The following is a 25,539-nucleotide window of genomic DNA, read 5'->3' on the forward strand; positions in this document are numbered from 1 at the left end:
TAACATTAATGTTCTGCAATGGTTTTTGAACATGGTCCATTTAAAAATGAACGGGCTATGCTCCAGAGGCTTCCTTGTCATGGACCAATTAAAATGACCATTGTTCTGGTAAGACGATTTTGGTGCACACAATATCCAAGAGTATAAATACACCTGGATGTTTGGATTAGAGAAACTCCTCAGTAAATTCAAATTTTTATCATCAGAGTCACTGCAGATGTTTGGTGCTTAATCAATCAATCACAGAAAAGTAGAGTTACAAAAAAAAAAAAAACCCTATACATAACATGACTTTCATGAACTGATGCAAGTCTCTAGGCCACCCACCTGCCCCGGTTGGGGTCTGTCCCCTCCAACATTGTGTAAAGATACTGCCTGAGTGGAGCTGACTGGGAGCCGTCCACATAAATCACTGGGAGAGACAAAAACCAGTCAGTATGATCTCCGTCCCGAATGCATTTTACACACAGAAACACCAAACGTCAGGCACCTCGTGTGAAGTTGTAGTGAATCTCCTCCCCTTTCACAGGTTTACGGAGGGACATGGGAGTTTCCGTCGTCTCCATGGCGACGCCCAGGAGCCGGTACTCCACGTAAACGCGCTGCACGGAGCGGTCGAGCGCCACACGAGACGACGGCTCAAATGTCAGGGACAGGATCTCGACCCTGAGCTTGTCTCCCTGGAAAACAGCAGCATCTTTAAATCCCACCTATTATTTCTCTACATGCCAATGCTACAAAGCCAGACTTTCTTGTAATCTTGTGAAGTGGTTTTAAACGATAGTTTTTAGAGCCAAGTATGAGTTACAATATACATAAATCATATCTTGACATAACTGGTTGTGAGCAAAACGAAAATAAATGCACACCCACTTCCCAACGAAGCCAACTCTGCAAGAAAACCCTATTTTTATGTAGTAACTTATGAGAAACAAAGAACAATAGACAAATGGGTCTTTGGTATTTTTCACAGATTTGATTATAGTAAAAATCACTCAAGCATAATAACAAGGAAATGCTGTGTAAATATTCATAAAGACCCCTTTTAAAAGATTTCCAGAAACTCTGGCTCCTCAGAAACAAAATATGAAGAATTCCTGATTGACTTAACAGTTTTGCACAGTTCTCATCACAATGCCAACCCTGTTCCAACAATTTGCTGGTTTTTCAGTCCCAAATAGTCCGTACCCTCCTCATTTTCCGTTGTGGTGGTATGATTACTATGTCGCTCTGTGAAGAAGTGGATTCTGGGGATTCAGGAGCGTCACCATCCTCTGTAGGAGAGAAAGACAAAAACGTTCAAGATAGTCAGAAAAAGCAGAATTTCTTTTCTCCATATTTAATTAAATGGTCGAGTAAGTCTTTAAATGATATAAAGTAAAAACAGAATTACCGCTGGCACTCTTCTCTTCTTCAGACTCAGACACCTGACTCACAGAGGGAAGACCCTGGAACAAAAAGCTGAAACTTCAGGATACAATCCAGGATATTCACAATTTGTGCCATTTAGTTCTAGGTTACACTGAATATCTAAATTAGCATGGAAAGAACGGACCAGCATGTTGTTTTCAGAGGTAGTGAGCTGACCTGGATCCCTGCATCAGTAGCAGAGCTTCCCCTCGATGGAGCTGCAGCTGATCGTCTGGAGGAAGACCCAGCCGGAGATCTTAAACAGAAATAAGTCTCATTATATGTGGAAAAAAAAATGCTGCACATTATTTTTTCAATAGCAACAATTAATGTTTTTTATTTTTATTTTTTACTAAGTTGCATTTATGCAGACCTGTTAGCAGTTTTGTAGCTGTTAGTTCTGGAAGGCATTTTTTTTCACCCTGCTCATCTATTTGAATTGTTTTAGAGTCTGTAGAATAAGTAGAAGTGTTTTTTTTACATAGTAAATGTTTCTCTTACCTGTGGGATGGGGTCGTCAGTCTTGGTTCAGGGGTCAAGTTAGGCGACCTCGCTTCAGAGGACCTCTTGGTGGATCTCTTGCGGTCTGCTGATGGCGGTTTCACAGACACGACTCGCGCTGATCGCAGATCCTGTGAGCTTTTCTGTTTGACAGGTGAAGGCTGGGGCTGTAAGTAGGAAAATAAACAAGTAATTTGTTTAAGCACAACAAAAAAGTATTGTCTTTGCTACATTTTAATTATGTCTGATATCCGCCTCTAGTGTGCAGAAACAGACAGCAGATTTCTGGCGTATTGACTGGTTAAAAACAAAGCCTTAATGGTAAACCTGTGCGTCAAAAACTATTGATTCTTTAGATGTTTTCATGAAATTTAGGAGGGAAATAGCAGCCAGGTCCTGTCAATTAAATGTAGATTTTTTTTTTTTTGTTGCCAAAATTGTGATTGGCAAAAAAAAGACTTAGACCGTTATTGTAGGAAGGTGACAATATGCTATGTGTTTTTTTAACATTTTATGTTAGGTGTAAATAATTTTGGAACCAATACAAACAGATATTTTTTTATTCAATCATACCTACAAAGATAAAATACTTTCTCTTTATGGGACTTTAAATCAGCTGGATTTCTTACCCAAGCCGTTGCCTCTTTCTGCACAGCTTTAGTTTCTTTGGGCTTCAGATCCTGAGTCTGTAAAAGCAGAGAAACAAGTTCAGCTCTTCATTTGAATTAGTTTTGACCCAAGCAGAGAAATCACATCACCTTCACTCTCTGCTTGGCCGTCGGCCTCTGTGACGTTTCCTCGCTCCTCCTCTTTTCCCTCTGACTGCTTTTCATCGCCCTGTGAGGATCGTCCGCCTCCCATCCACCCCGAAGGCCGTCCAATGGCGGCTGGAACGGATACTTCCACTTCAGCATGACTCTGACCATTCCCCGAGGCCCACCAGCGGGATCTCTTAGAACATAATCACCTGACAAAACACGGGATAAAATATATATACATTAGCTTTTAGTAATAATTCTCCTTCCATCAGTTTTATTTTCCTCACAGCCTCGCCTCTGATCTCTCTGCCTGTCGCCAGCGCTCTCAGAGGGATCGGCGTCTTGGCCAGGTAGGCTGGCGGTATCTGCTCATCGCTGTCATCAAACACGTACACCCACAAGCTGCTGGACCTGGCAAGCAGAAACTGGCTATTATTGTCTCAAACACCTGAACCATTTCACTGATTGAGAGCCGGCGTACCTGAGGTAGTGCAGAACGTCGGCCGTTGCTGCCAGAGGGAAGCTGGTGACGTCGTTGAACACCGGATCGACGGCGCACTGAACCGTTTGAGAGACGTGAGGCGGCAGGTCGTACAGCCGGTACGTCAGGTAGGCGTCTGGCAGGAGCCCGGGCCAGCGGGCGTTGAGGCCGACGCAGCGCTCCAGCGTCACCACCAGCTCATTGGGGATCCCGCCGCCATAGTCATGGAGCTCCTGGTGTGGAAGACATTAAGGGGTAAAAATCACCAGAGCCTAAAAATCCTCACCTAAACACTTTATGCTTTAGATTTCAAAGAAATTTTAACTGTAGACAGACACAACCTAAGTAAGAATACAAGACACAGCTTTCAAATAATATGTTCTATTTATTAAGAAAAGAGTGGCAGTCTTAGTTAAGGTCAGAGTTGGTGATTCATAACAAGACAGCAAACCACCAAGTTGATCTCTGAATGGCTAAGAAAACAACAACAAAAAAAATAACGGATGTTGGAGTGGCCTAGTCAAAGTTCAGTTGAGATGCTGCAAAGTGGACTTTAAACAGGCTGTTGATGCTGCTGAAACAACTGAAGCAAATGAGAGCGTTGACTCTTTGAAAGTTACGTCAGATGCCTGATCTCACCTCTTGGCCGCCATCTTGCCAGCCTAGTGGGATCTGAGCCGGACTCCTGTGTGTCGCTGTCCTCCTTTCCGCTCCGATCTCCGTCCCCGTGTGGACGGGTTCAGCAGGAGGGAAGAGGCGCACCCAGAAATCCACAACGCCGATTATTTCACCCTCATTTCCTTAAAAAACCCCCAAAAAAAACAAACAAACAGGTTCAAGAAACAGAAGATGAAAGGAGATGGGAAGAGAGCATCGGCTGCTGAATCGTTGTCCACCTGCGATGCTGACGCTGCCGGAGATTCGTTCTCCTCTCCTCTCCGTGGCGCCCATGAGTGACATGCTGCCGCTTCCGTGGGTGACAAACCGGACCCCTCCCAGCGCCTGGTGGAGCTCCAGCCGCACTCTCGACCCCTGACCTCCCAGCCGACCCAGATCCCGGACCGTCAGCGCGTACCGGGACGTGAAGCCGTAGTTCGGCTGGCTGCCTGACACCAGAGGGGTGGAGTGCATCTCGAAGTCCAGCAGGCAGTAGGTGCAGAAGGTCACAATGTCCTCATGCTGGCCCGCCCCCGGGTGGAGGTCGCTCAGGGTGCGGAGCCCCGCCGGGGTGAAGGTGGCCGTCTGGTGTGGGGCAAAAACAACCGTCAGTGTAGGATCGTGTTTTCTGAAATAACGCTCAGAGGATTCTACCTTAAGGTGGATCTCCAACAGTGACTCCCCAGATTTCAGCTGAGAGAAGCAGAGGTCGTCCTCGATGGGCTGAACCGCCTCCTGATCTCCAGCCGGCCAGGTGTACTGTACCGGGATGGTCCGCTTGTAGTTCCTGGGGCTGTAGGCCAGCTCTTTCAACTGGGCTTTGGATTCACATGGGACCAGAAAAACATTTTAAAACAGAGCATTTTGAACACATTTCTACGCATTTATTTTGTTTTTCAGCAACACCAGAGGAGCAAATGTTCGGTAAAACTAAACATTTGTTTAAAAATGCTTGAACTGTGCTGTGAACGCTGCCCTACCTTGCAGCGTGTTGATCTGCAGAGCTCTCTTTGACAGAAGCTTATCTTTCTCCATTGTCCTCCTCCTGCCCTCCTCCCTCTCTCTCTCCACCTTCTGGTTGATCATGTTTAACTCTTCCTTGGAGACGAAATATATCTCTAAATTTCTCAGTCGTTTTGTTATTTTTTTGTGTGTGTGTGTGTGTGTGTGTGTGTGCATTTAACGCTGTGCGTGTACCTGCAGGTCTTTGGTGATCTTGTGCTCCAGCAGCAGCAGGTTTCTGGTTTTCTGCAGCTCCAGCACCGTCTCTGCATGCGACGCCTGGATGTTGACCAGCTCACGGGACGAATCGTCCACGCCGCCGTCAGGCACCAGGAAGCCCAGAGCCTCCCTGCTCTCCTGCTGCATCCTGAAGGCCTGCGGTTGGGAAAAACATGAAACCTGTTATGAGATCTTAAGAGCTATATTTCGTTATGTGTCGGGAGAAAGCACGACAAACCTTGATCTGCAAAAGAGTTTCGCTGAGCTCCTCAACGCTCAAGTCAAACCCCTGGATAGGAGAGGAAGTGTGTGACAGATTAAACTAGAGGAGGAAAACTCAGAGAAAGGAAGACATCTGTGGATCGTCTGTTCGTTTCTGACCTTAGTGACGGAGTCCAGCCTGTCCTGAAGAGCAGAAACCTTTTCTCTGTACTGGCCAACCTCTTTCTCCAGTTGCTCTTTCTTCTCCCTCATCAGTACAGACAGCTCTAAATGGAATTAAATTCAATTTTCACTTTGCAGCGTCAGACATTTTATTTAATGGAAAACTAAATGAGCTTTCGGTCTCACCTTCATCCTGCTTCCTCTGCTCCTCCAGCATCTCCTTCTCTTGCCTGAGTTTCTCCTTTTCCAGCTCCAGCCTGCTCCTCTCCTCCCTCTCTTCCTGCAGCATCTCCTCCAGTCTGTGGTGGAGATCTGGTCCGAAGATGTTCTCCACCAGCCGCTCCTCCTTCTGCTCCACCTCCCTCCGTGTCTCAGCAGGGTTCTCAGAGGGGTTCTGGGCAGTTAAAGTGCTGGCAAACACAAAACAAATCACCAAAATAAATATGTTTTGAGCCTAGAATTCACAAAAAGAGACCCATTATGGACCCTACCTCTTCAGTAGAGTATCGTAGCTGTCTTTGATCAGATCCCTCTCTCCCTCCAGGTCTGAGATTCTCTCCTGGAGCTGATGGAGAATGAGCCAAATGAGTTCCAGCCTGACAGCATTGCAAATGGTCCAGATGTGTTACCTTGTCCAGGGTCTGCAGAGACAGAGACATGGTGGTGAGCTGCCCCTCCTGGGTCAGAGCTCTCTGTCTCTCCTGCTTCAGTTGTTCGGTCAGCTCCTCCACCTTCTCCAGCAGAGCTCCCTGACTCTCCCTCAGCGCCCTCTGACTCTGCAGCGAACACAGGAAGCAGGATTGTTCATTACTCACTGGTTTATTCATCAGACTGTATCTCAGGCCCTTACCTCCTCCAGCTGATTCTCGTACGCCTACAGTCAGACGCGTGCAGGAGGTCGGTGAGAGGATTAGAGTGTTAATGAGGAAGACTGATGATGTGCAGAATGAACGGAAGACAGGAGCAGGGTCTCACCTCCTGCAGGTCAGCAAACTTCTCCTGGCTGACCCTCAGGGCCGTGCACTTCTCAGAGAGCTGCTTTTGCAGACGGATCAGGTCCACATTCTCTCTGATTGTGATCCTGACACAAGTAGCACAAGTTTTACTCCAAAGTAAATGCACTTTTGCGATTAAAACAGGCTTGGGTATCGGCCTTATTTTTCAGTTAGAAGACGTAACGTGATTCAGACGCGGCCTCTTTATGTATTCACGTCTACCTGTGTCTGTCGGCCTGCTGCTTCCTCAGCTCTCTGACCGTCCCCTCCATCTCTCTCTCCCTGTCTTTCAGGCTTTCTCGGAGTGCCTGAGCTGTCACCTCCAGTTCTGCCATCCTCACCTGTTCGGTCATACTGGACCTGCTGGATGAGGACGGATTTTTATGTTGGATTACAAGCAGAAGGACATTTAATCCTTTTTGACCTACAATCTTTCCATTTCTGCTCTGGTTTCCTCCAGCGTGAGGCCGTATCGTGCAGGAGCAGTCCGTGCCGCCCTCCGGACTCTGGCCTCTCCGTCCAGGTTTTTACCTAAACACATGAAGGGGAAGAACGTCCTTACAGTCCTGAAGGGTTCACATCCACTCATATGCATGAAAGCCATTGAGATTTACGTAGAGTGCCATTTGTAAATGTACACAGTCAAAATTTAACAGCATTAATTTATATTATTTAGCATGTCATAAGAGTGGGGAGATTCGCTTCTTATAGTTATATTTTAATCATATTAGTAATTTATAAATTCACAATTTAAAACTATTAATTAGCAAGCTAAATATTTAGCCTCAAACCAAGAATTTAGCTAGCAAGCTAAATATTTGCTAAATGTTTAGCTTAACTAAATATTTACTTAGCAAGTTAATATTTTGCTCCAAACTATGAATATTTAGATTGCAGTTATAACTTTAAACTATGACATTTGTAAATGAATGAATAATGTGGTAAAGACACGACTTTGAACAATGATGCCAGAAATGGAGTCAGATTTTTAGGAAGTGGCTCTTTAAACCTCACCTTTGCTGTACCTGTAAGGCGTTCGAGCCCCCAGGTCCAGGATGTGCTGCTTGGCTATGCCGAGTTTATTCTGCAGCACCTCCTTCTGGCTCTCCAGCACCGCCACCCGGGCCTCCAGCTCCTGGATCGTATCCTCCATGTCCCTCTCCTTGACAGGACCGGAGCCGGGACGGGCCTGACGAAGACGCATCAGCTTCGTGGACATCCTGGGGTCAGACAAGAGGATGGAAGGAGGACTTAGGGAAAGCTAATGAAATAGATAGTTCTCCATGAATACTGTCAGCGATATTTCACATGGGAAATTACTATTTCACATCTATGGTCATGATTATAGCCTGCCATTATAATATGACATCCAAAGTAAACTACCTTAGGGTAGTTATTATGGTACAACATTTTATTTAAATTAGAAACTCGTGGTTCCAGCAGTGCTGGTGTTACCTGCGGAGCCTCTCCTCCTGTGTCCGTGTGTGTTGCCTGAGCACACTGTTCTCCTCCTGCAGCCGGAGACACAGGTCCTCCAGATGATCTCTGGGAAACCGAAACAGCCGCTGGGGGTCCGCTGGACACAAAGCAGAGTCATGATCATTTGAGTCAAAATGTGCAAGATGATGTTTGTGAAAGTCATTCTACCTTTCATCTTTGCAGAATGATGCTTCTTCCATGGCCTGACATCCCGCAGTGTATCTGGGAAAACAGCAAAGATGACAAATAACCAACAGAGAGCCTCACAGTGCATTCACAGAAAATTTATTTTGCAGTTTCAGCTTTCTAAAATCCCAACTTGAAGCTACTTTAATACACACATTCCTGGGAAAATATCTGCTCTTTTAGTATGAAGAGAACAACTTGAAACCTTTTTATGAAAGGGTTAACTGCACAAAGTTGCAGATGACTGGTTTACGTTTCTGCAAAAAAAAAAAAAATAAATAAATAAAATGCCTAATTTTAGCTTACTGGTAGGGCAGTAAATTACATTAAAACTAGAGTTTAATTTGAATGTTGGGGTGATGATTAATTTTAAGGAAGTATTATGCATTTTTGCTGACATAAATACTGTCCTTTTACGGCAATAAAACCATAAAAACACAGTTCCGTGTTGTGTGAACACAAACCTGGCACGGTGGGCATCAGCCCGCCCCTCATCAGCCCCACGTCCCTCACCGGAAGGTCCCCCGCCGTCTCGTCCACCACTAGCGACATCACGCCTTTTCTACTTCAACCTCAGCCAATCAGAGAGCTCGCATCGCTTCCCCAGTGAAAGGACTTCTGTGAAATTAATTGTGAGCGAGTTATGCACCCCATATTGATGAAACACGCCATAAAAGCTGACAAAAGGAATCAAATTAACGAGAGAAATGACTTGTGCTTTGCAGATTCTAAACGCATTGCTGAGCAGCTGGTGAAACAAAACCCAGACACAAAACATGACGATATGTGATATACTCTTTAATAAACCTCTATATAGTCAAAGTATTTGAGTAAATATATTTGACTTACCCGCATCTTTTGCTCATCAGAGTGTCTCCTAAAGAGATGACAAATGTTTGCCGGTGTTAGCCTGCAGGCCTGTGAGATTTGTGTGTCTCCGCCCAGAGCCTGGATGACACTTTTAATCCCTCAACTCTTTATAATTCCTCCGCTGCTTCCTTTAAGGTTAATCTAACCGATCCAAATCCAACTCCTTTCTAAATCGCAGTCGCTAAAATATGTATATATATTTTTTAGAACGGTTCGGTAAAACCTGTGCAAAAATAGAGAATTTAACTAGTAAAAGCGCAACAAAAATAAAATGATAGGAGGGAAGAAGTGTCTCTGCGCTCCATCTGCCTTGAGGCTAATCCTATTCTGGACTAATCTGATCAGCAGCAGGCGTCAGGTTGTTTAATTTGAACATGTGCTGTGATGTTAGTTTACAGATCTGTGGAGAGAGGCTGAGATCTGTGTAACAGTGCTCAGGTGTGGAGAAGAAGAAGAGTAACAGATATGCAACAGCTTTTCTGTTACTAGAATACTAAAGCAGCATAAAAAAAGCATCACATATTTATATCAAAGTGCGGTTGTAGAATTTTTATTTCAGATTTACGGATTTTTTCCACAATGAAGACATTTTATTTCTCTACATTCTTAATTCCCACACAGAATACAACAAACTGCATTTCACAAAAATGTGGCTTACTGTGACAGGTAAGCAGTAAATTGCACTTAGATTATTACCAAGATAACGGCAAAAGGTAGCAACACAGCGCCATCTCTGGTGGAAATGTGTAAAAAGATGCAAAATACATTTATGGAAAACAATTTACGACTTTAAACTCAGAAATTTTGAAACTCAGAAATTTCAAAATTTTTGTCTAGAAAATTAATGTGATTACATTTGCTCCTCATTTTTTCCTCAGTGCCTCTGTGTGACGCCATATCACATACAAGTCCAAAAAATCAACTCAAATTAAAACATTGCATTTCTCTGTTGTTGTTTTTTCAGTACAAATAAAGCTTTTTTTGTATGGAGTATTTTTAGGCATTACATTGAATAATTAAATAAGGCTACAGTACTGGTGGAGTGCTGATAAATGCACAGGGAGCTTTGCAAAACAATGTTAACATAAATGGTATAATAAATAAAACGTTGCTGCCGGATACATATTTAAAATATCATATAGTGATGTCATCTAAATCTGTGCCGAAGATCCGTTTCCTGATGGGCTGGATGGTCAGAGGCAATTTGTTGGTGCCGTTTTCGTTCGTATCCGGGTTGAAAAAGGGAAAAATGGCCTCGGTGAAGCGAAACCCTGTAAATGAATAGATGTGTGACCCGGTCTCCGCATTGTAGAAAGAAACAACCCCATCTTCATAGTCCAGGAACACGCCAATGACCTTTGGCCTTTTGGAAACGCACAGCAGCTCCGCCTCTCCTGCACAGGCCCAGAGCTCAGCTCCTTTCCTCAGACAGACGGTCCAGAAACCGTCGTCTGGACTCAGAGTCACAGCACCTTTCCTTTTCACGGACGCTCGAGCCACGCCCAAGTCCCACGCCGTTTTGTCTCCCACGTGCACCTCCCAGTAGCGCCTCCCTGTGGTGAAACCCTGCAGAGACAAGAATTAGGCTTTAGATAACACAACGAGGCATCGCACACTTAAAACACATCATATGCTTTTGTTACCATGAGAGCGAGGACACAAGGAGCTTTGTCAAAACGTTCTGGGAGATCTGCCACATTTCGCATCACGTCTCCGTCCTGCACCTGCCTCCCGTCCTCTGACAGGACGAGCCAGGGGTTGGCCGTCCTGGGGTCCAGAAGGACATCAGCTTGGTGGACAGAAGGAGATCACAGCAGAGGAGTGTTCATCTTTCCGTTTTTACTCAAATCATGATTACAGGACTGAAATATAAACGATTCCGCCTTCCACAAACCACAAGTTAATTGCAAATGAATCTTTTACTACAGCAAAGACATCTTATAAACTCAACCTTAAATTTGTGTACATTTATTTAATTGGGATAAAACACAAAAAAGAGAGGCAATACTAAAACACCTGAAAGTCAGTGAAGCTTTACCTGGATACTGCTGGATCTTCTCGTATTCTGAAAGCCAATGAGAACATCCTCAATCGACTCAAAGGTGAAAAATAAAGAAAATTACGAGATGCTTTGCTGATCCGACAAACCTCGAGAGGAAAGTTTGTCCAGTTGCAGTTGCAGCTGCTCCCGAAAGTCAGCCACCGCTCTCCTTATGGTTCCCAGGCATGTTTCTGAATGGACGACGATGTCTGATGAGTCTTCGGTAGACGGAAGAGAGCTCACAGCCGGGAAGCTCTGCAGCCAAGAAGTCAGATCAAGACATACTGATTAGAGTATGTCACTATGCCTGTCATTATCTCTCACACTTTGTGTTTCAAACACCTGACTATGGTTCTGATGCCACTTGGACCAGTTGTCTTGAATGAACTCACACCCAAAAAACTCAGACATACTTTCAACCTGTAAACTCCTGACCTGCAGAACGTGGAGGTGGTCTTCGTGGTGAAGCAGCTGCTCCAGTTCCCTTCTTCTCCTCAGGAGCTCAGAGATTTCTGTCTCCACCCCTGCGATCAGCCTCTTCGCTCTCATTTCTGCCGCCTTCTGCTTCCTCTGGATCAACTCGATCAGCTCGGCTCGACTTCTCTCGATGCTGCGGGACAGAGCGGAGAAGACCTGCCCGCTTTCCTCAATGTCCCTCTTTGTGTTCTCCTGCGGGTGAGTGATAAAAACTGAAAATCAGGTTGAAATGTTGGAATATTTGTAAATTGGAGCAGCAATCTCTCTGTTTATTATACTCTGTGAATTAACTGTGGTGTATCCCTCTAATAGTTTGAATTTGTCCAGGATCAACTCACTTTGCTTAGCTCCAGATTGTGTCTGATCTCCTCCAGCTTCTGCAGCCTGTCCTGGATCCTCTGCTGAACTTCATCTTGAATCATTTTAATCTGACCCTAAAAGCAGAAAACGTGCTCAAAGCTCTAGTCAAAAATCTCTCTGGATTTAAGATTATAGCCTCTCAAGAGTCACCTTCTTGTCCTGGCTCTCTCGTTCCAGTGGGACCGTGTCATTGCAGCGGTGGTCAGTTTTGACGCACTGCACACAAACAAACTTCTGGTGACTTCTGCAGAACAGCTCCAGGAGCTCCTGGTGCCTCCTGCACACTCGATTCTCCAGCATCTCCACCGGTTCAATCAGCTTGTGAGCTTTCAGCGCGCCAACCCTGAGGTGAGGCTCCAGGTGGCTCTCGCAGTACGAGGTCAGACACACCAGGCAGGACTTCAGGGCCTTCGTTTGCTTCCCCACGCACGCGCCGCAGCTGACCGTCATCCCTGGCACGCCGTCCTGCCTCCCGGCTCGGATCTTCTCCGACATTTCTTTGGCGAAAGAGTTTTCGCAGAGCTCCGGGCAGACCTTGTACTCTGTGTGGCATCTGGGGCAGTCGATGGAGAGCCTGCCTTCCCAGTGGGCCTTGATGCAGGTGAAGCAGAAGCTGTGACCGCAGGGGATGGAGACGGGCTCGGAGAAAACATCCTGGCAGATGCAGCACTGAAACTGCTCCTTGGACAGAAATAAGCCATGGGAAGCCATGACCTCAAAAGGGGGAAGAAGAACCGTGGGGTTAACTTAACAGATAATCTGTGAAATGATCAAGTCCTTCCAGTGCGACCATTGAAGTCTGAAGAAATGCACCACTTTCCGTCAAAAACAACCAGTCATTATTATCCATTATTTGTGTCTGCGTTTTATGAATGCAATTTTTGAGCAAATTCAGGCTTAATCTTGAATGCAAAGTTTCATCTGAACTGTTAACAACACCAGCTGCTGCTTCACCAAGTCTGTCATAGTTATGTGGAGTTAAAGGCCTTTATGTTAAATTATGTTTCATCTCCAGGAACCTTCAAATAAATGAGATAATAATGAAACTAAATAATGAAACACCTAACGAATCTGAACAGGTTTGTCAGTTACTGCGGATTTATATGATCATTGGCTTGAATCAGTTCAGCAAGACTTTTTGGCCAAAGTCCACCTGCCTGGACGAATGACTCAGTATCTCACTCTCTGTTTCGGTTCTCTTTCAGACATTAGACAGCACATAAAACTAAAACACTTACGCACTTCCTCTTTTCCCTTAAACACAAACATATCAATCTATAAACCTTTTAATTTGTTATGCAAGACATATTTAACTTTCATCTAGAAGAGTCAGCTTCTGATTTAATCATTTGTCCTTCTACATTTGTCTCTATGAGGATCAATCAAAGGTAAATCACATTCCTGGTACGTTTCAGTGTTCAGTTCCAGCGTTTTGTTATGTTTTAGTCTTTATCCTACCTTTTTATCCCTGAATGTGAAAGATGACCTCGCCTGGAGCAAAGGCAAACACTGGGCATTGTGGCTGTCAAGCCAAAGTCCTTCCCATTTAGCTGTTACCACTCCTTGTGGGAATTTTTTTTTTCCCATGCTGCTCTATAGTGGGAGGGGTGAAGTCCACACCGGGAGCAGAAATTTATTTGATTTGTAAAATATTTCCTGGATTTTTCTAAATATATCCAACTGTACTGGTCAAGTCAAATTTTCCACTGAAAAATTCACCCAAGAACAAGATAATGATACAATAAAAAGGGAAAACATGACTTAATAAAGTGTGTTGTGAGAACGATTTTTAATTAATTTATGACTGATAGATGATGCAATTTCAAAATGTGATAATATATTTTCTCATCGTGGTTATAAATGTTCTTTTTCTTCGGGAAAATGTTCCTCTGCTCATCTTGTGGCTTGAGAGATTCGACCCTCATGGAAAACTGTGACAGGACACCTTACTTAAGAGAAAGAACTGTAAAAACAATAACACCAGAGGTCAGGAAAAAAAAGGGTTTATTAAACATATTAAACAAACAAACAAATAATCTCAGCTGATTCTGTCAGCTCCCCATAGGACTCCAACTCCATATTTAAGGCAACAATATAACACCGTTCCCATAATGCTTTTCGGCACATGGATTATTTGGACTTTACATTTTCCAGGATTACAAGTAAACTATGTAGTAATTGACAGCACATGGAGGTCCGGTGTTGCCAGTATACATAATGGATCATTGTTGTGTTACTCCACTCAATTTGTCCTCCAAAATAGCTGCAGAGCAGTGAGCCTGCACCACTGGTGCAGGGAGCTTTGATTTAGTAGCCTTGATTCCTCTATGTTGATACCAATGTGGCTAAATAGTAGCTACATTCTTATCTCGTCTGACTGCAAAACCATTCTGCACAAGGCATATTTTTTGTTTCAGTGAAGCATAAAGGCGTCACCCTGCGTTTCTGTTCCTTCCAAATAAGGTTGAAATAGAGGATAGAAGTAATTATTTAATATTCATGCTTGAATATGAGCTTTCATCAAATTTGTCCTCATTTGACCAAACTATATTCTTTCAGTATTTGACAGTATTGCAGAAACCCCCCGCCATGAAGGACTGTGGCTGTGAAGTTTATTGGGAGTAAAACCCTGAGTTTCACCGTAAGAGATGCGCGCGCACACCCACACACACACACACACACACACACACACACACACACACACACACACACACACACACACACACACACACAGTATAAGCTACAAACCACGCTCTTACAACTGTAACGTTTGAAAACTAAAAATAACGTTCACCACTAAAAATATCGACTCTGATTCAAAAACTATACGCTATTTGGTTACAATAAAACAAATTCACAATTCCAGCTGATCAATATTAGAAACATCCTCATTCTCAAAATAAACATACCTTGTGATCATATCAAGGGGGCCGCTAATAACAAGATTCATTTTTCTAACACTGTCGCAACTTGTCTTCCGTTGCCAAGCTGCCGCTCCACAACATAAACAGCGGAAACTCTCACCAAAATAAAAGCATCAAATCAAAAACCGGAAGTCAACCATATACTACACAAAACAAAACGAAATGAAGGTAAGAAGCGCCAAGAGGGAATACAACAAATAAGGAGCTTAATTTGGGGTTATTTACAGACAGAGTTGTCCAAATGCCGTGCACCAAAGCTTTCTTATGCAAATGATAACTAGCTTTACAAAATAATAAATACATTATCAGATAAAACTTAAGGAACACAATAACTATAGAACATTATAAGCAAAGAAATCAAACTGCAACATGCTTTTTCTTCAGGAGTGGAGTCTTGCATGGATGAGTGCATTAATATCGTTTTCTTTTAATCAACTGCACCTGCTAATTTTAGGTCTTCATGTTGCTCTAACAAAAGTGGTCATTCCTTGGCCTTTTTTGCACAACTTTTCTGCCTATTCTTTTTCACTCTGTCAAAAATCTAATGAGGAGCACCAGTGGCCACCAATTTATTGTTGAATATTCTCTCCAGTTCTCACTGGTACATTCAGAAGTTTAGAAATCATTCTGTAACCAAGGCCATTAGGATGTTTAGGCTTTCCAAGACATCAGCTCCCTTTCTGTGTGTGTTCAACACATTTCCCCTGTGTCATTTCACATTATTACAAATGACTTAATTTCTGAACTTATTTCTTTCTATGCATGGATTAAATGGGTTGTTATTCGCCACTAGTGAAAATTTTATGTAAATAACACCTTTAGAAATATTATCATGAAAAATTGTGATGTGTTTGATACTTATTTTCTGTACATTTAAAAATTTGACAAAATATTTTCTCGTGATTATTTATTTTCTTTCCCTCCAGGAAAAATGTTCCTCTGCTCATCTTAAGGCTCGACAGATTTGACCCTCATGGAAAACTGTGGCAGGATACCGCGTTTAAGAAAGAACTGTAAAAACAAGAAGATGTCACGTCAGGAAAAATAAGGTTTGATTAATCTACTGAATAAACAAATAAACAAATAATCTTACCTCCGTCACAAAAGTCTGAATTTCTGATTCTGACAATGCATCATAGGACTTCAAGTTCATGTTTAAAGCAACAATGTAATCTGGTAAAAAGAAAAATGCAAAAATGGGGACTGAAAGTGACTGCAGTCATTATCCCATGCATTTACACTCTATTTCAGACTTATTATGATAAATGAAAAATAACTCATTTCAATGCAAAGTTTTAAAATATATCAGTGGTGAACTTTGAACATAAGTTAATTCATTATGAGCTGCCTGGACTGACTGAACAAATAGTTCTTGTTAGTATTAACTGGGACAACACTGGTCTTAGCTTTTTTAACATAATAAGCAAAGTTATTGCCTTAGCAAAGTTACATACATCAGTGCAGCTAGAAACAACATTTTGAAAGTGTGTTGAACTGGAAAAAACAAACATCACTGATGAAAATATGGCTGGATTAAGTTTCAGAGCTGCATTTACTTACTTGGCCCTATGGACAGATGTGTGGAGCAAGGGAAAAAAAGAAAAGGAAATAAATTACCTTAAATGCTAGTAATTGTCACATTTTTTACGTGACGCAAGAAACATTTACGAGGACTATTTAACCACATATTTAAAAAAGCAAATGATCTCACCAGTAGATGCTGCGATGCTGACTCCACTGCTTCTGACGTTGTCAAACACAGAAAAGAGAGCAAACGTGTATCTAGTACCAGCCGTCAGAGATGAGACTGTGTGAGTTACTGATTCATTTCCACTTGGCGCACCAACGTTTATCTCTGTGCCGTTAAACTGGAGAATGAAGCCGACAAAGTCGCTGATTTTATCCCACTGCAGAGTGATGCTGGTCTCATCTTGCGTTGATGGTCTAAAGTTCTCTGGATTTTGAGGAGCTGAGCCAGGAAAACAAAAAAATAAATAAACGACAGTGCGTCTACTGAAAGACGGTAGTAACAGCAAACATACAGAATAAAATTCACAATTCATCCATGTGTCTGTCACATGAATAATGAGAGATTTTGTCATCTCACTAAGCAATGACAATAACTACTAATAATTAAAACACACAACAGGTTTTCTTTTAAGATTTTATTAGTAGGACAAACTAAAACAGAAATGAAACTTACCAGTTGCAGCTGTAAGTTGTACTCCACTGCTTCTGACGTTCTCAAACACCGAGAAGAGTATGAATGTGTATCTGGTTCCAGCAGTGAGAGATGGGATTGTGTGAGTTACTGGTCCATTTTCACCCGGTGCACTGATGGCTGTGTATCTGCCACTAAACTCAAGAACAAAGTTGATGTTGTCATTGCCTTTATCCCACTGCAGAGCGATGCTGCTCTCATTTTGTGCTGATACTGTGAATCCTGTGGGTCTTTCAGGAGCTGAAATTGAGACAAGTTAAATTTGAAAGTTAAATCATGAAGTAAGTGGTTGCAATAAATGGATCTGCATTTAGCGTCCATATGCTGAAAAAAACAAACAAACTTCTGAACATTCAGGAATATGGCTGCAGTACAGGATGATTTATTGGGATCCTTGATCTTGCATAACTTAATATTATTTTGCTTAAATATTTATTACACTGGCTTTATTACAGCTCGTCTTCTTACCGGTGACTTGAGTGATGCTAATTCCCCTGGATCTGAGGTTCTCAAACACAGAGAAGAGGGTGAATGTGTATCTAGTTGCAGCAGTGAGAGACAGAGCTGTGTAGTTTACTGGTCCAGCTCCATCTGGTGAACTGATATTTGTCTCTGATCCATTAAACTGGAGAACAAAGCTGGCGTTGCCTTTATCCCACTGCAGAGTGATGTTGGTGTCATAAAGCAAAAATACTCTGAAGTTGCTTGGATGTTCAGGCACTAAGACAGAGACGTAGAACAAGCACCTGTGATATGTTATTAGAGATGAGTGATATGAAAACAAGCAAAAACAAATATTCTGAATCTTTAAAAGGTTTGGATTTGGTGACAGAACGCCGACGACTAAGGTGTGACCGAAGTTCAGAACTTATTGCTACTTAATCTGAGTCTGTGATCAACAAACTCGTTTTTAGTTAAACATTAGAGAATCATGAGTCAGCATGTTACTACAGCTTAAATAGACCAGTTCACTAAAGAACAGTGAATTCACAAAATGTGCACAAAATGAACACATTGGTCCAAGAACAATTAGCGAGTAAGTAGCTTCTCTTAGTGAAAGTATTTCCATCACAAAACATGTCTTAGGAATGCTAACTATGCTAGCTGTTAGTAATTGCAAGAAGGCAACTGCACTGCCAGTGTGGCTGTACAGCAGCTTGTGGTTTTTCCTGGTATCTCTGTGATACTGCAGTTGATATTTGTCATGATGCAAATTCAACCTCACAGCACATGAACTCAAACTCTGTTTTGCATCAAACAAATACTGGTCATTCTTAGGAAACACACTTTAGTTATGCAATTCCACTCAGCATGCACTCCTCCAGAGTAAAGATGAGACAAAGTAAGGCATCTTACCAGTGGCAGCTGTAAGTCGTGCTCCGCTGCTTCTGACGTTCTCAATCACGGAGAAGAGAGTGAAAGTGAATCCAGTGCCAGGATACAGGGGTGAGACTGTGTAAGTTAGTGGTCCATCTCCATCAGGAGCATCGATGAGTTTCTCTATGCCATTAAACTGGAGGATGAAGCTGGTGTTGTTGTTGACTTTATTCCACTGCAGAGTGACATTGGTCTCAAATTGTGCAGCTAGCCTCAAGTCTTCAGCATTTTGTGGCACTAAGAAAGCCAAAAAAAAAGACAAAACTGTAAACTGATTGTTCTTGTCAGTCTATCTCCCTGTGGAGAAGTCTAATCTCTTATATAAATGAGCCAACAATGAGCTTTCATGTGACGGTTCTGGTGCTGAACAGATCCTGGTGCTTCCAAAATGTCATTCACCCATCTCTCTTTTTTTCTCAGATGAAAGTTAAGTTAAATTTAGGGAACAAAACATTTTCCTTTGACTTCTGAGACCAATTAACTCCAATCTAATCTTTGACATTCATAAGTCAAACATCTCATTTTAGCCTCTATTTGTAGAGTACAATTTATCCATTAGATTTGTATGTCTTTTATCTAATTAAGCAGTTGGTAGGTAGACCTATTTCTATTTCTTATTTTGAACAGAGACAACACTTCATCACAAGCTGAAGGTGGGAATGGGTGCAGGTCTAAAATGGAAGAAGACAGCGGAGATGAATGAAGGACTTTGTGTTTCATAAAAGCGCTCAGTCAGAAGCAGTCAGACAGGATAGACTGGACATTATTACCATATTTTTTCCATAAATGTCAGATGTGCTCTTTTTGGTACAACTCATGTTTGTCTGACATGCAAATTCAAAGTGTTCACTGCAGACCAGATCAGTATGAGCTCAGTAATTTTCCAATGATTAATTGTTGCTGTTGCCAGTTATTTAAGGTAAACTCTTAAGACGCAATTCTCAGCTTGGCCACATCCACAAAATGATTATGGTTAAAGCAAAACCAAAACATCTCACCAGTGGCCGTTGTAAGCTCTACTCCACTGCTTCTGACGCCATCAAGTACAGAGAAGAGAATGAATGTGTATCTGGTTCCAGCAGTGAGAGATGATACTGTATGTGTCACTGGTCCGTCTCCATCTGCTGCTCTGATGAATGTCTCTGTGCCGTTAAACTGGAGAACAAAGCTGGTGCTGTTGTTGATTTTATTCCACTGCAGAGAAATGCTGCTCTCATCTTGTGTTGATGGTCTGAAACCTCCTGCATTGGGTGGAACTGAGGGGGGAAAAAAGATCAACCAAATACAACAAATAAATCTCATTATTTTGTGCATAAAGGAGACATAATTTCCTGCTGGAAATGCCTGATTCTTCAGTCTCATGTTCACTTTTAGACTTTAGTGACATCTGCCAGGCACAGAAATAACTGCAACTGAGCTACAAAACTTGATTTGCAACCCAGACTGGATACATTACTTGGTTTGTAACAGATGAACGGGTAACTCAGGGAGCAGTCTTGATCGTGCCATTTTCCAGACTCATTAAAGTGTGTTGCCATACACTCTTCACCGCCGTGGTTCGGCTGACCGAACGCCCAGTTTCGGAATAAAGAGGTGCTGCCGTCGGACCAGAGTTTTTCTCGGTACAGGCCGATCCACAGGAATGATCCGCCTCCAACGTTTGAGATGATGTCATTCTCGCTCTGATTGCGAACACTGCGATATTTAAAAGTACTTTAATAATAATGTTAACCAAACACAAACAACATTCTCTCTAAAACTTGGATGCTTCTCCATGATTCCCAGGCCAGGGAATCTTGTTATGCTGCCTTTTTTTTTCCAACAAGTGAAACTTTCTTGTTTAACTACTTCAGTAACTTTTCTTGTTGTACTGTCATAAAAACAAACATTTATAATGTTAGCGAAAAGATGAGTAATCACGCAAGTTCGCCATACAGTAAAAATGGCACTTAAAACATATTTACTGCACCCCTTATATGCATTTGCTCCAAATAAGCGAGTAAAAATTTTGAAGCAAAAAATAAATACAAAGGAAAAAAAAAACAAAAAAAAACAGAATAAATATTCAGTTGGAAAAGCAATACAGAAAAATGTAAGCACATAAAAAAAAAAAACAGAGCAAAATATGTCAAGTTAAATCCAGGTTTTATAAACAATATTGTACAATGGCTGTTTCTGTTGAATCTAATATGTGTACCTGGCAAGGTCAACGTAGTTCTCCTGGCAGAATGCCTGAGCAGAAGTCCAGCTCAGCGACTCATTAATTAAAATGTAAACCGGTGAACCATTTACAGAACCTGGGAATGAATAGAAAAGAAGGATAAAATAACACCAACAGTACAAATTTCTTCACAAAGAAATCCTCTAAGGTGTAACGTTTGTAGGGATTTTCAACTGAAATGTAAAGCTGTATTTTTATTTTTTTTTTGGACTTGAGCTGCTTTTTCAGTTTTAATTATATCTGGCTTGGAGAGGACAGACAGTAAGAGAAAGAGACTTTGTAATCCAGTTCATCTTGTGGCTAAAGCGCAGACACTCCTGACAGTGATTTAGGGTACACAGTTAATTGGAAGTGTTGTCTGCTTTAACATCCAGCCATCTCCACATACCATATAATCTAAAATGAATAATGACTCCTCTGATCTCACTCACCATTATAGCACACAAACCAGCGAGCTTCCTCACATTCTTGGTCATCCCATTGGCCATAATATGAGCTCCCACTCAACAGTATGACACAGTGCTGTTGTCCATTTAGATTATTGGGTTGACCAGAGTACCAGTTCCTAAATGTTTGCTCTCCATCACCATAGAAGCTGCTGTCATTGAGGGACCATTTCCAGGAGTTTACAAGGTCATCATAGAGACCTATCCATGCCAAACCTGTTCAAACAACAAACACACGTTTAGACATATTTAGAGCATCAATCATAGAGCATGCACGTCTTAAAGGTGTGTGCATTGTTAGGTACTCCCCTGTGTAATCTGCTGCGCTTCTAACAACAGCCTCGACATCAGCTGTGCTTTCTGCGGTGGCCAGGTCAGCGTAGTCCCGTCTGCAGAGACTCTGAGCGTCCGTCCAGTTCAGCGTCGTGTTCACAAAGTAGTACTGACGAGTTTGGGCAAGAGAAACCCGGAGCAGCGTTCCTGAAACAACTTTAATTACAAACCATTTATGTTGCATCTGTGTTTCTCAACCCTGGTTCTCAAGTGTTTGCCTGCTTTAGCATGCATGAAAGCGATCAGGTTCCCTTTTCTTCCAGCTATTCTGAAACATCTTTAAAATTCGAAACCATGTCAGCTTCGATATAACATGGATTATTATGATGGATTAAATCTGAAAACCAAACGAGCATTTTTTTTGTGGCGTCAACTGCCAGCTTAAAAAACGACAGAAACGAAAGATTTCTCCTCATTTTCCATAATCAAAATTCAAGGAATGTTTTAAGAAATACAGGCCATACAGTACAAGTGTAATTTCTAATTCTTTAGCAATTTCTAACAGTTCATGGATTGAATAACATTGCAATAATCAAATGCACATTGATCACAAAGGAGACAAGGAGATCAGATAGTGTTGTAAATTTTAAATGATCATTTGAGAGAGTGCTCAGGTACTGTTATTAGTAAAAAGTAAGAACCTCATGAATCAAAAGTCTCTCACCTGTAAACACCAAGAGAAGCAGTCTGTAGTCCATAGCTTAAACCTGTGAAAACAAGCAGGATGCTAGCTTGAGCAAATACTTTTTATAAATCCCATTTTGTCTAGTACTGAAATGGGGACATTTTCGATATGTAATACTCTTACCATTAAAAGTTTCACTTTTTTTAAGTACAATTTCTTCCACACAATCCTGAGCAACCAAAATATGTGTTTGCTGGTCTTCAGCTCGTTAAAATGTTTGAGGCAGCCAAAAAAGAGGAACCAGGAAGAAAATCTAAAAAAAATAAATGTTTTTTGTGGGGTTTTTTTTGTGTGACCAGATTTAAAAGAATGAGGATATCCTGAAACCCGGTCCGTTTTACCAGCGCTCTTCTCACGTCACATGGAGCCAGAAATGGTCATTAGTATTCCCCAGTACAATCAATCTCTAGATTAGAATGGCTGGAGGTCAGTTTATTGACATCACTAAGAAAATAAAAAGTTAAAAGGGAATTTACTGGTTTTCAAAAATGGTAAATAACTTATGTCTAACAAAAAACAATTATTCAACTAGTTTATTGTTAAGTTGACTCCTATATTGCAGTCTGTAGCGCCTTAAGCTTACATTTTGAGGGCTGCAACAAAAATGGAGGCACAGCCGGGATGATATCCTGAATAGGCAACATTTTAAGTTAAAAAGTTGCATCCCACATTTTTAAAACTTGATGTTTGTTGGAAAGGGACACATTTGCAATTCCTGCTGTTTTGGATATTCCTTTGTGCAACTCGTTCAATCAATCAATTAAATTTCAGCAACAAGGCATTTTAAAGAGCTTTACATCATAAAAACAAAAATACAAAGTCATAGAACAGGCAGTCAACAGCGTTACACTTTGCCATCATCACACATCAGATTAATGTTTCATGATTATGTTTTAAAAGCAACGCTAAACAGCTGGGTTTTACGTTTAGATTTAAAGGAACTCCGCGTTGACCAGTTTTTTTTAAACTCATTAACTAAAATATGAACGGTAAATGTTTCCAAAAAGAGACTCTGAAACAGATGAATGACGATTAGAATGAAAGAAAATCCAAACAGGTGAAATCGTTCTGTGTTTTAGTTTTGAATGTAAATACCAGAACACCCGTTTATACGTTTAATAGGTAAAAGCTGCTCCCTTGAGTTAGGAAAGAAATCCCCAGGTTGACCGCATTACTTAACTAGTTTTTTTTTTTGCTGCCATTCTTTATTGCAGCTCAGCTGTGCCAGTGAATCTGCTTCACAGCTTCTGCACCTGGGATCTTTTTCCACTGTGGCATGTGTCGGCCTGTCCATTTATTGCGCTCATTTTCCTTTAGAAGTAATTTTTCCAGCTGCCACATTTGATCGTCTTGGCGTTTCCCTTCCTTATGTTTATTTCCCTTCCAGTTCTGTTGGCTGACAGACATTCATGATTATATTTAAGTCTTAATCTCTTCCACAAAAATGATTATGAAAGATGCCAGATTAAAAGAGGCAAGTACATTCAGTCTGAGAACATTAAGTTGTGTTTGAGTGACATCATCACAGGTAATCTTGAAAGAGCAAGAGTCAGCACACAGCTTGAGGTAGTACAGCTGGAAACAACTGATCAGGCCTAAAATCTGTCTGTCTGAAATTACTTTATAGGATTAAAAGAAAAACAAACGAGCAAAAAATACGCTGAAGTGACAAACTAAGGAAAAAAACAAGGCAAGGATTAAAAAACAGACTACAGTTTATGATGTTCCAGTTGCCCGGTTGTTATTGATCAAAAGCAGCTTTCTGGATTATTAATTGATTTTCCATCATCATGACTATATCTCAAATAAGCATTAATAAACATATGCATGAATATTCAGTATCTCAATAGAAAAAATGTTTGAGCTTCCAGGAGGAAAGTTAAGAAGTGTTGAGGAAATCAGTGATAAATCAGTGCAATAAAAGCCAAAGCGCAGAAAAATATGTACAGAAAACATTTCCTTTTATTTATAACAATTAGAGAAGCATGTTGCAAACTCATTGTCCTTCACTTCTTCTTGGATTTTCTCTTCTTATGGTGCAGCCAAACGAACCTTCAGATTAAACTGTGGCTGTATTCCTTGTCCTTTGAAGAACTAAATGAAAGTTAAGAATAAAGTTAATATTAAAGATCTCAGTTACTGTAACAAAAACCTGATCTGAAACCGAAGTTAGCTTTACCTCTGCCAAAGCATCATTTATCTCCGATTCTGAGAGTTCAGTCAGAGAATCCAGCTGCATGTCCATTGCAACCACATAATCTGTGGGCACAGACACAAAACACACTGCAATAAACAACAGAACCAAAATCTTCACAATTGATATTAAAACAAATAAGAAAAGTAAATACAGGTATGAAAAGTAAAAAGGCATAAAGACAAATTTAGTGCAAACATGCTGTGTGTTTTGGCATTCGCTTACTTGGTCCTTTGGTTGCAGGTCACACAGGTTTCAGCAAATTGATGTTTGGTGATGTGAGAAAGAAAACGTGTTACACTTTGTCAGCACTTGGTAAGAAACCAATAAATAATCAGTTTGACACAATACAAAATCAACGACTGGACTTAAAAGAAAATGTAACTGAAAGCAGCTGCTTTTTGTGAAGGACAAAAGTTTTTAGCAAGCTTCAGTGGGAAAACAATGAAGGGGAAAATGGCATGTTACCTTAAAGCCAGGAAGCTTAATTATCTCACATGAACCACAAAGATTACTGTTGGATTTTTAACCTTTTCACCACTTTTGACACTATTTTGGCTATTGTGTTATTCATTAATGACATATAAAACATTCTCTGCAAATTACTCTTTGGAAAACTACTTTATTTTTTCCTTATTTTACAGTTTTGTTTACAAACCCAACCCCATCACCAGATTTCTGAGAGAAAACTCCTAACCTGTAGCTGCTACAATGCTGACTCCACTGCTTCTGATGCTCTCAGACATAGAGAAGAGAGTGAATGTGTATCTGGTTCCAGCAGTGAGAGATGACACTGTGTGAGTTACTGGTCCATCTCCATCTGGTGAACTGATGTTTGTCTCTGATCCATTAAACTGGAGAACAAAGCTGGTGCTGTTGTTGATTTTATTCCACTGCAGAGTGATGCTGCTCTCATCTTGTGTCGCTGGTCTGAAGTCTTCTGGGTTTTGAGGAGCTGGAAAATGAGCAGATGCATCATTTATTGGTAATGCATTCTTAAAATATGTTGGATTCAGCATTCTTGAACTTTCATGGGACTTTAAAAATAGATATTAAACATCTAAAACAAACAAATGATCACTAGTAAATCTCCCTGATTACCAGATTGAAATCATCTGTCAATGTGTACACTTTACTGCAAAAGTTGTTTGCAGAATGATTTTTGATCTGCAGAGGCTGGATTCCTGAAACTAAAAGTGAAAGTGACAGCATGACCTATTTTTTGATTAAATGCCTAAGCAATTATTTGACCATTAAGGGAACCTCAGTGGATTATGACACAATTACATGTGTTGGTGTTTATTTGATCCTCAAATAT

At 41.4% G+C, this 25,539-nt stretch overlaps 3 protein-coding genes across 6 annotated transcripts; all 3 read right to left on the reverse strand.

Moving 5' to 3' along the window:
* Positions 1-299: 299 nt before the first annotated feature.
* LOC106942526 (protein fantom-like) lies at positions 300-8,717 on the reverse strand. Of its 2 annotated transcripts, none has more exons than XM_015025833.1 (28): positions 8,537-8,717; positions 8,055-8,108; positions 7,863-7,983; positions 7,422-7,627; positions 6,836-6,938; positions 6,630-6,767; positions 6,388-6,493; positions 6,263-6,286; positions 6,042-6,188; positions 5,904-5,977; positions 5,599-5,822; positions 5,410-5,516; positions 5,267-5,317; positions 5,005-5,184; positions 4,788-4,905; positions 4,462-4,625; positions 4,047-4,392; positions 3,790-3,950; positions 3,151-3,383; positions 2,965-3,080; positions 2,670-2,878; positions 2,541-2,597; positions 1,912-2,078; positions 1,588-1,666; positions 1,394-1,448; positions 1,189-1,274; positions 491-680; positions 300-412 (listed from the first exon to the last, which is right to left on the reverse strand). In XM_015025833.1, the coding sequence occupies exons 1-28, from the start codon at positions 8,622-8,624 to the stop codon at positions 315-317; spliced, it is 3,702 nt and encodes a 1,233-aa protein (XP_014881319.1). In that variant the 5' UTR covers positions 8,625-8,717; the 3' UTR covers positions 300-314. The 2 variants fall into 2 exon arrangements, with proteins under 2 accessions (XP_014881319.1, XP_014881317.1); XM_015025831.1 differs by having other exon boundaries at positions 6,630-6,770.
* Positions 8,718-9,779: 1,062 nt separating this feature from the next.
* On the reverse strand, positions 9,780-14,800 carry LOC106942527 (E3 ubiquitin-protein ligase TRIM39-like). Of its 3 annotated transcripts, XM_015025836.1 has the most exons (9): positions 13,279-13,400; positions 11,971-12,534; positions 11,799-11,894; positions 11,419-11,652; positions 11,091-11,238; positions 10,981-11,007; positions 10,586-10,731; positions 10,299-10,508; positions 9,780-10,213 (listed from the first exon to the last, which is right to left on the reverse strand). In XM_015025836.1, exons 2-9 carry the CDS (start codon positions 12,529-12,531, stop codon positions 10,136-10,138), a joined length of 1,500 nt encoding a protein of 499 aa, XP_014881322.1. In that variant the 5' UTR covers positions 12,532-12,534; positions 13,279-13,400; the 3' UTR covers positions 9,780-10,135. The 3 variants fall into 3 exon arrangements, with proteins under 3 accessions (XP_014881322.1, XP_014881321.1, XP_014881320.1); XM_015025835.1 differs by lacking the exon at positions 13,279-13,400 and adding an exon at positions 14,730-14,800 and having other exon boundaries at positions 9,780-10,508; XM_015025834.1 differs by having other exon boundaries at positions 9,780-10,508; positions 13,279-13,394.
* Positions 14,378-22,040, reverse strand: LOC106942525 (receptor-type tyrosine-protein phosphatase H-like). The gene is made up of 12 exons (XM_015025830.1): positions 22,007-22,040; positions 20,995-21,225; positions 20,540-20,639; positions 19,799-20,037; positions 19,341-19,598; positions 18,322-18,579; positions 17,434-17,685; positions 16,948-17,205; positions 16,456-16,713; positions 16,305-16,310; positions 15,838-15,917; positions 14,378-15,755 (listed from the first exon to the last, which is right to left on the reverse strand). Exons 1-12 carry the CDS (start codon positions 22,038-22,040, stop codon positions 15,693-15,695), a joined length of 2,037 nt encoding a protein of 678 aa, XP_014881316.1. The 3' UTR covers positions 14,378-15,692.
* Positions 22,041-25,539: the final 3,499 nt, after the last annotated feature.

This window comes from Poecilia latipinna, unplaced genomic scaffold (genome assembly GCF_001443285.1).
Source record: "Poecilia latipinna isolate Pla-1442-1.1 unplaced genomic scaffold, P_latipinna-1.0 Scaffold4349, whole genome shotgun sequence".
Classification (NCBI taxonomy): Eukaryota; Metazoa; Chordata; class Actinopteri; order Cyprinodontiformes; family Poeciliidae; genus Poecilia; species Poecilia latipinna.

Excerpts from the sequence above, each read along its gene's own strand:
- LOC106942527 (XM_015025835.1), bottom strand. The coding sequence starts at position 12,531 with ATGGCTTCCCATGGCTTATTTCTGTCCAAGGAGCAGTTTCAGTGCTGC. Across the intron at positions 11,653-11,798 it reads ACAATCTGGAGCTAAGCAAA|GAGAACACAAAGAGGGACAT; the intron begins GTGAGTTGATCC and ends ACTCACCCGCAG. Across the intron at positions 10,509-10,585 it reads CTTGTGTCCTCGCTCTCATG|GGTTTCACCACAGGGAGGCG; the intron begins GTAACAAAAGCA and ends TTGTCTCTGCAG.
- LOC106942526 (XM_015025831.1), bottom strand. The coding sequence starts at position 8,624 with ATGTCGCTAGTGGTGGACGAGACGGCGGGGGACCTTCCGGTGAGGGAC. Across the intron at positions 4,626-4,787 it reads GCAGATCAACACGCTGCAAG|CCCAGTTGAAAGAGCTGGCC; the intron begins GTAGGGCAGCGT and ends GTGAATCCAAAG. Across the intron at positions 3,951-4,046 it reads CGGCAGCGTCAGCATCGCAG|GAAATGAGGGTGAAATAATC; the intron begins GTGGACAACGAT and ends GGGTTTTTTAAG.
- LOC106942525 (XM_015025830.1), bottom strand. The coding sequence starts at position 22,040 with ATGGACTACAGACTGCTTCTCTTGGTGTTTACAG. Across the intron at positions 21,226-22,006 it reads GCTTCTCTTGGTGTTTACAG|GTTTGGCATGGATAGGTCTC; the intron begins GTGAGAGACTTT and ends TTGTTTGAACAG. Across the intron at positions 17,206-17,433 it reads TAGCATCACTCAAGTCACCG|CTCCTGAAAGACCCACAGGA; the intron begins GTAAGAAGACGA and ends TCTCAATTTCAG.